The sequence below is a fragment of the Morus notabilis genome, unplaced genomic scaffold (genome assembly GCF_000414095.1).
Source record: "Morus notabilis unplaced genomic scaffold, ASM41409v2 Scaffold155, whole genome shotgun sequence".
NCBI classification, from domain to species: Eukaryota; Viridiplantae; Streptophyta; class Magnoliopsida; order Rosales; family Moraceae; genus Morus; species Morus notabilis.
In genome coordinates, this window is record NW_010361021.1 from 501,055 (window position 1) to 509,865 (window position 8,811).

General features: G+C 37.7%; 2 protein-coding genes across 3 annotated transcripts; one reads left to right on the forward strand and one right to left on the reverse strand.

Annotated features, from left to right (window-relative positions):
• Positions 1–258: 258 nt before the first annotated feature.
• On the forward strand, positions 259–5,463 carry LOC21403969 (protein IQ-DOMAIN 31). Of its 2 annotated transcripts, none has more exons than XM_024165593.1 (8): positions 259–381; positions 720–833; positions 919–1,032; positions 1,954–2,235; positions 2,592–2,735; positions 3,151–3,213; positions 3,363–4,365; positions 5,067–5,463. In XM_024165593.1, the coding sequence occupies exons 3-8, from the start codon at positions 943–945 to the stop codon at positions 5,096–5,098; spliced, it is 1,614 nt and encodes a 537-aa protein (XP_024021361.1). In that variant the 5' UTR covers positions 259–381; positions 720–833; positions 919–942; the 3' UTR covers positions 5,099–5,463. The 2 variants fall into 2 exon arrangements, with proteins under 2 accessions (XP_024021361.1, XP_024021362.1); XM_024165594.1 differs by lacking the exon at positions 259–381 and adding an exon at positions 495–558.
• A 105-nt stretch (positions 5,464–5,568) lies between these two features.
• On the reverse strand, positions 5,569–8,320 carry LOC21403970 (polyvinylalcohol dehydrogenase). Its single transcript, XM_024165587.1, has 4 exons — positions 8,219–8,320; positions 7,602–8,050; positions 6,476–7,082; positions 5,569–6,027 (listed from the first exon to the last, which is right to left on the reverse strand). The coding sequence occupies exons 1-4, from the start codon at positions 8,318–8,320 to the stop codon at positions 5,569–5,571; spliced, it is 1,617 nt and encodes a 538-aa protein (XP_024021355.1).
• Positions 8,321–8,811: the final 491 nt, after the last annotated feature.

Sequence of the window (8,811 nt, forward strand, 5' to 3'; positions counted from 1 at the left end):
AAGAATTCTTTATTTCGTTATCACTATCATTATCCGGCAAAACCCAACCAAATTCACCAAAAACCGGCTCTAGGGACACTCGGAGACCAACCACATCAGTGTGGGCTCTTATTTAGTTCCCGAGGTAACGCGAGGGACTAGACTCAAAACGACGTCGTTTTTATGACATCCTAGACAAATAATATTCTAACACTAATAATCCATTTCCCCATAAATGGAGGACGAGAAAAAAAAGGTTTCAATAAATACAAAGATTCCTTTTTTTACCAAAATTTTCAGGTGCTTTATCCGTACTAGTCAGTCTAGAGTAGCAGACCAAAGCTTTCTCCACAAAAAAAAAAAAAAAAAAAAATCTTCACGCTCTTCTCTTCCTCGTTGAAGGTATCTCCATTTCTTTATTTTATTTTATTCTTTATTTATTTTCTCCTTATTTTATTCTCTCTCTGTTTCTCTTTTGTTGTTTTCCACTCTTCTCTTGCCGGCTTCCATTATTTCTTTTGCGACTTCTTCAAGTTCGTAGTTTTTTTTTTCCCCTTTGCTTGTTCATCTTTGGATCTAGTAAGTTTTTTCTTTTTTTTTTTCCCATTATGTTCGAGTTTTTGGGTCTAATGTTTTTAGGTTGATATGTTTAGCTAAGTTCACATTTGGTTCTAATAACAGCGGATCTTTTTGCTTTCTGTTGTTTTGAGGAAAACTTGAAATGGGTTTTGTGATTTCAGATGTTCGAAATCACTTTGGCATTTGGGTTTCTGTTTTGAACCCATTTGAAGACCTGCATTTTCTTCTTAAAGAGGACATTGTGTAATTTTTCGTTTTTTGCTGTACTTAAGCAGGTAAAGTTGGCATTTTTATGTACCAATTAATATTCTCATGAACGGCTTTGGTGTTTTTATCTGATTTGAATTTTTGGGTTTCTAGGATATTGAGCTTCAACTTCATGCCATGGGAAAAACTCCGGGAAAATGGTTTAAGAACCTTCTTCTTGGGAAGAAATCATCAAAGTCAAATCTTTCTAAAGGAAGAGAAGTACTGGTTAGTTTCTTTTTTTTTTTTTCCCCAAAGTCTTGAAATCTCTCTACTTTACATTGGTATAACAAGTTTTATTTTCGAATTTATGTGCAAAATTATTACCTTTATTAGGAGGTATTGCTTAAAGTGAATAAAAGTACTGGAAATGAGCTTCGCATATGCATATCTAACTCACTTCTTTAATTGCATAGTTACTAGTTAGACATTTTTGGCATTGTAAAAGAAGGAGAGATAATAAAAAGTGAGGGAGAGAGAAAAGGGACATCTGTTGTTAGGCTTAGTTTACCATTATCAAGTGTCCTTGTTTTATTTTGGTTTAGTTTTTATTTTGTTATTTGGTTGCCTATAAATATGATAGTTTATAACTTCAATTTAGAGTTAAATTCGATAAATGAATTTTGAGATTATTGGTGTCCCTATTTTTAACTTCTTCGAGTTTTTGTTCTGTTTCTAGAATCCTCTCTCTCTCTCTCTCTCTCTCTCTCTCTCTATATATATATATATATATATATATATATTCTAGTTCACTATTCCATTCTTCTATTTAGATTCTATGTCTTCTATCTTGGTCCTACATGACATGGGATATCTTATGTGGTGGTAATGCCTTCTTTGAATGACATCTATCTAATTTCTAATGGAAATAAACTATAAAGAAACTAGAGGTGGGTTTGACTGAAAAGTTCAATTCACATGTCACCCTACTTTGATAAACTTGACTTCCATGATCCATCTTGTAGAAGCAGGGCTTTGTATGACTTACTGATTGTTACTAAAGTATAAGTTTTTGTCTTTCTGCCTAAGACCTCTTGGTCTAGTGGCATTGGGGGGTTGCAGGTTCAATCCCGTCTTGTATAAAAAAAAAAGAATAAATAAATAAGTTTTTGTCTTTCTAATTGGCATTCTTTCTGATCTTTTGCAAAGAAACCTTCAAACAAAGGGGAGCAATTGGTCTCTTCTAAGTTATCTAATGTAACTTCGGAAGCTCCAATCATTTCACCGCCAATTGTTGGAACTATTACCGGTAATGAAATTGACTCGGATAACGAGGTGGTTTCCAAATTACAAAGTGAGGAAGTTGTTCTTTCAAATGTAAAAGAAGGTGGCTCTACTACACAAGCTGCTGCAGTGTCAGCTGAAGACCCTGAGAGAATTAGGCTAGAGCAAGCTGCTACAAAGGCACAGGCTGCTTTCAGGGGCTATGTGGTATTGACATATTTCTCCCTCTCTTTCTATTTTTTTTAATAGTTCTAAAGTATTCTGTTTTTTGGAATTTCCTGCTAGTTCCACTTGATTATATCTCGTATTTTGTGCTTTTATTTGCTAGTGGCACTATTATATGGAAGAGATCACAGCTAGCACCAAAATTATAGTGTGAAAACTTTAGTTTATAACACTTTCTGCTATTTATATACATGCTCAACGCTAAAGGCACGATTCTGTTTAAAGCATTGTGACAATGTAATTTCTTTAGATCCACCTAAGCCGTGTCTCTAGTGAATGAAATTTGATTAATAGTTTGTTCCTAAGAGTATTACTTGTACTGTATTAATGTCTTGAAGGCTCGCCGGGAATTCCAGACACTTAAGTGCATCATAATGTTGCAATCACATGTCCGTGGTCACTTGGTTAGAAGACAGGCGGTATCTACGTTGTGCTGTGTGAAGGGAATTGTTAAGTTCCAGGCAATAGTTCGTGCTCGCAAGGTTAGAATTTCTGATGTTAGAAACCATGTGCATTTTGCAGATTACAGGTTATCTTGTTAAATTTGTCATTCAATGATCCGCAGTCTGTTTTCTTTTACTTTCTTACCAAGTGCAAATGTGAACATTTTAATTATTTATCGGTTCAACCGTTTTGTTTTGTCTATATTTATACACAAATGGCTAATATAATCGAGTGATAATATGCCTAAATTAGCATGATTGAGTATGCAAGTAGAAGTATTTGCTGAGTTTTTTATTATTTATAGTGTTGGATTTCGATGGTTAACATAAGTCTCTGGTTTCTGCATCCCGCTACATCTTAAACTGCTTACTGTCCCATTCCATGCATGAGTAGTCGTGCTTTTTTTTTAAAATTCTTTTAAGAAAATTATTTTACATTTTTTTAATGTATCAGGACTCCAAAGTAAGTGCAGCTACTAAATTCAGGAGGCTGTCCAAAAAGATTTTTGTTTTCAAGGTGAGGTTTGCTTTAGTGGGTTGGTTTTGTTTTATTTTGTTTTTTTCTTCTTTAATATGTCCTCTTGGATACACCTGCTTCATTAAATTGGTTATCCACCTTTGGATTTACTCATCTTCTCTTCTTTTTGATCTCCCCGTCCCTTTCAGCTTCTTGCTTCATTGCCTACTGCAATTCCTCTGCGTCTACAGTATGGTTCAGGAGAACCCAACTCTGCCTCCCTGTGGCTTGAACGCTGGAGCAGATCACATTTCTGGGAACCCCTTTCCGAGCCGAAGAAAAATCCTGATTCAAAATCACGTAGAAGTGGGGAAGACAAGTCAAAAAAAAGTGTCCGAAGGATGTCTGGTGCAAATGCCGAAAATGGATCAGCATGCTCCACTTTAGATTCTGAAAAGGGTAAACGTAACTCAAAAAAAGTTTCTAGTCAACCAGTAAATTCTGCTCATGAACGTTCTCCGATTGAGATTGAGAAGATTAAGCGCAGTTCAAGAAAAACTCCTGATCCCACAAAAGAGGTTTCTGATCGATCAGAAGTTGATATTGGGAAACCGAAACACAGAATGAGGAAGCCATTAGGTGCTGCTGCTCCTGCTATTTCAGAGCAGGGTGCTAATGATTCTGCTGAGAAGTCGAAAGACATTCCCGTGGCATCACCAAAGCAATCTGATATCGAGAAGGACATGGAATTGGATAACGCTGATAATTCTGTTGGTAAGTTAGATTGCCAATCGCCTCTTGATTTGCAACCTATGGAGAACATTGGTAAAACGGAAGATATTCAAGAATTGAATCAGCAGTTAGGCAGCAAGGATGATTCTGTGCTCAATGATAACCCAAAAACCAGCCAAAGAAGAGCTTCTTTACCTGCAAAGTTTGAGCCTCAAGAGAATGGTTCACAAAACACACCTAAATTACCAAGCTATATGGCACCAACTGAATCTGCAAAAGCTAAGCTGAGAGGACAAGGCTCCCCACGATTTTCCCGGGATGCAGTTGAGAAGAATGTTTTACTGAGACGGCATTCTTTGTCCTCGTCCACTAACAGCATGTTAAGTTCCCTTTCCCCACGAGCACACAAGTTGGTTCAAGCAACTGGCAGAGGAGCGATCCGAGGCGACAGATCTTTATCATCATCTAGAGATGGTGGTGGTAAGTTGTGAACTTGAGAATTTCTCCACATGCATTATCATTCGGGGTTTTGTTATATGTCTGGTATTTCACCTTTATTTAATCTGTTCTGATAACTGGTACTCTGAATGTCTTCCAAAAGCATTAAACGCTTCCTGGTCTTGCCTGAGTTTTAAACTGAGGGGCTGAAACAATTCCATGCATATTAATGAGTAGATGCCATGTGCTTTTGTTTCGGCATAGAAAATCTTCAGCTCTACATACGAGAAATGGTGCTCCCAAATTCAATTCCAGCTATCCATTCTATAGGAAATTTTATCTATATTCAGGAACATGCATAAGTAGTGTATAAGCTCAATCTGTTATAATGTGGAGAAGTTTAGGATGAGTTGTTATTGAAGTTTTGTTCTCTTCTGTGGCTCTAAGAAATTGTTCTCGTATTCTACCCTTGTTTGGTCAAATTGTCTATTTTTCTCCTTGTATTAGAAGAAACTCTAGCTGATTTCAAATGTAATATATTCTGTTGTTCTCCAGCTTTTACTTATTCACTATCAATTTGGTTGGTGAAAAATTGAGATTAGTTTCTGATGTTCTCCAACTAAATTTTTTAGTGCGAGCTGTGGAGTCAGTAGAAGGCTACTCATAGATTTGAGTAAATTTATTGAATTTGGCACTTTAAGTGTTCTCTGATGGTCCATACTTTTGGGTTGTGCTCATTTCAGATAAGCTGATCCAAGCTGAGTGGAGAAGGTGACTTTGCACAGCAAACCGTTCATGGGAAAATAGCTCGAGTTGCATGGCTGCAGGTTTTCTTCATGTTATCCTTGTTTTTAGGTGAAAAACTGGTTTGTTTTTGTAATTGGTTTTAGCATGTTCCTCTCTATTGTTTGTTTAGGTAGTGGTACATTCTTACAGGTCTTAGTGCTTGGACTTTAGGCTTGAGCTGTATAATTTTAAGCTTTCAGTCTCATCAAATTTTAACTTTACACAAATCTCAGAAGGCTTCACTTCTATTCCGTTTGTCTTTTGATACTTGGAAGTTTTTAAATCCTTGGATTTTGTTATCACAAACATCCGAGCTAGTTTGGTTGCTGGTTTGAATGACAAGACTAAGAAGCACCGAGAGAAAATTCCAAATAATGATTCCACTAAGATAATATTATTTCATAACTTTTATTTTACTTCTTTAATGCGTTTTCAATTATCACACATATAGGATATCTTTCATAGAACGCAGTAAGCAAAGAGAGAAGTTCCGGGAGTCCAAGTAGGGTGGAACCTTGCGAGACTAACGCTGTATCCACTCCCTATAAACATGCATCCATAGCCTACTGAAGCACCCCCATAAACAGTGGCACCTGTGTTTGCTGACCATAGAATCTTTCCGGTTTCACCGTCCATGGCATAGACTGGACCACTAGGAGCTACTGACCCAGCAAAGACGACACCGTTGGCCACAGTGACCGGCCCATGGGCGGTGTCGTTGGCTGGATCAGCCGTGGTCCACAAGATTCTCCCAGTATTTGCATCAAGAGCCACCCATCCGCCTGAGGTGGCCGTCCGATTAGATGGGGCAAGGACGAAAGGCTTCTTATCGGCGTTGACTATGTTTGTGTAGACCCTTCTCCCATCCGTGGCTGCACCCCAGATGCCTCCTCCCTCCAAGCTACCTGGTCCTGCCAACTACAAAATTCAACTAATATTAGCAAACATACAATAAATTAGTACATATTTCACCACTAACATTGGCATTTAAAAAAAAGGCTTTTTTTTTTTTTTTTTTTTTTTTTTCTTTTTTTAAAGGTCAGAGATGAGACTTGTTAGGAAATACCTATAAACCGTGTGTGCTTTCAAAAATCGAGTTATAATATAACTTCTTAGAATTGGATGAAAATATATGTTGAATTTTGCGTTTAAAAGAAATACTTGTTTGTAAAATGTTTTTTGTTTTTGAAGTTTTATTTGCAAAATAAATGCGCTCTTTACATTGAGCATTTTATTGAGGCCCTTGGTGTAGAAATGAAAAAAAAAATAATAATAAAACCGTTTTGCTAATTTCACTTTCAAAAATTGTCGCAGCAGCAATTTTTTCAAAATAATGACGCGTTGCAAATATGAGTGAAATTTTTACCTTAAACCAAACAATGTCACCATTGTCACGGTCCAGAGCCCAAGCAAACCCACTTTTCTGGACAGCAACGGCGACGTCGACTCGGCGTGTTCCGTTCGGATTAATGGTGAGCAGCATGGGTGCCTCCCCGAAATCGGCGTCAAGATTAGGTCCAGGAGGACAGTCAGGGTTGTTGGGAACCAAACACACAAAATAAAAGACATCATAGCCTCCCAACTGCCTGGACCAAACAATCCCCCCAGTATCGATATCAAAAGCGAGAATGGAATTGTAGTGGATGTTTGGTCCAATGCACTGATCAGGGTGAGTTGGCTTTCCAGGTTGGTTGTTCTGCTCCTCTTGGCATCTGAGGACCTCAGCTGGAGCCGTGTAGAGCTGACCAGTTCCCACGTAAACATGCTGCCTCCTCACATCGATGGCGGGGCTGCTTCCCCATATGGCGGCTCCAGCATAACCTCCCCGCTTACCACCGTTGTCGGGGAGTGTGTAAGTCTGCCACAGAACTCTGCCGGTCCTAACGTCTAGCTTTACCAAGCTGCCACGGAATGTGCAGCATTGGTCGGCTGGTAACACTACTTCCAGTGATGAAACCCCAACGTAGAAATCCCTGAGAAAATACAAGATTTTAATCAGGACCCTTCGTTTTGTAGTTATACAGTGCAAAAATGAAAAAGGACCCGTTAATCCAAAAAAGAACAAAAAAAAAGCAAACTTTGTTGTAAAGGACAAAAATGTGGAGTTTTATGAAATTTCATTAGATGACTATAGTAACATAAGCAAACTTTGGTGTATGCGTTTATGATGCAATTCTCGTGTTCTGCATGACATGAGACAATCATTTTTATCTTTAATCTTTAAGGGGAAAAAAAAGATGGTGGCTTTTTTATTTATTTTATTATTATTATTTTTAAGATAAAGGAAAAATAAAGGTCATTTTTAAAGGGGAAAAAACGAGTGAGGGAAAGAAATGAAAACCTTTCTTCATGTACAAAACATTTTTGAGACACTGAGTAATGTTGAAACGGTTTCTTGAAAATAAAATAGAAGGGATATAAATTATAGTTTTAACTTTCTTTAAGTAGTTGATAAAATTCAAGAATATAGATAGCTAGAGTTATTGACGGACCCCAAGTAAGCAGTTCCAGAGGCCGTGATTAGGGCACGAGGACGAGGGTCAAGTAGCGTCGACCACAAAAGCCTCCCATCAAGACGTGAGACCGCGATCACAAGAGCAGGTCCATAAATTCCGACGATCAAGCGGTCACCGGCTATTGCCGGGGTTGTTCTCGAAACCGTCACATTCACATTCACGATGATTCCGGTGCCATTAAGTCCCGTTAGCTCGTTAAGATTCCTCTTCCATATCAACCGACCATTAAAGGCGTTCACCGCGTATAGATTTCCATCCCACGACGGGAAATAGGCCACTCCGTTGGCTATAGCCGGTGTCGCGGTTATGTCTCTGCCGGCGAGGAACTTCCACCGCAAACGCAGCCTCGACGCCGTCCTTGGGCTGATCAGCGCCTCCCCATCTGCTTTCCTGTCGTTGGTTATGTCACTCCCGTGGTTTAGCCACTGCAAAATCATATTCATGAAAAGAAAAAACTTAGTAGTGAACACTAATTTACGTTGAGAATTCTACCGGTAGAGCTCCTTTAAACCGTCAGATTTGGATTAATATGATTTTCAATTCTCAATACATTTTTTTTTAAAAAAAAATTACAGGATATATAGAACATTTACCAGTGCGGCGACATTATGATTAAGAATATGTAGACTTAGCACCGTGACTAGGAAGGTGATGGTGCCAAGGTATAATTTCTGGGTATTGTTTGCAAAAGCCATGTTATGCCTTTTGGTTTTGGATTATATTTGAAGGTGTAAAATGTGTGTATTATATAGAGCGTTCATCTAGCTTTTTGTTCAAATATAGAATGTGACGTTTGTGCAGAAGACTTTCGGTTCATTTGGGTTAAAGTAACTGGTATTCAGCTTGTTATCCGGTAAGCTATAGTGTTAATAGCGTGAATACTGAATTTTAAATAGATATATATATATATATATATATATATATATATATATAAACAATAAACAACAATAATGCCCCCCAAACCTATGATGTCAAATTTCGCCTTATTTAAGTCACGCTGCGCCTACATTATTGAGAAATTAATTAAGTATGAATGTATTTCTGAATATCATCTATAGTAATTGGCAAGTGGAGATGAAAATGAAAGTAAAGTTCAATAGGAAGTTTGGTATAACGACCCCAAGCAATTTAAGTGAAATAAAAGAGAAGAGTCAAAGAAAGTAAAATTCAAATTTTAAATGCTCAT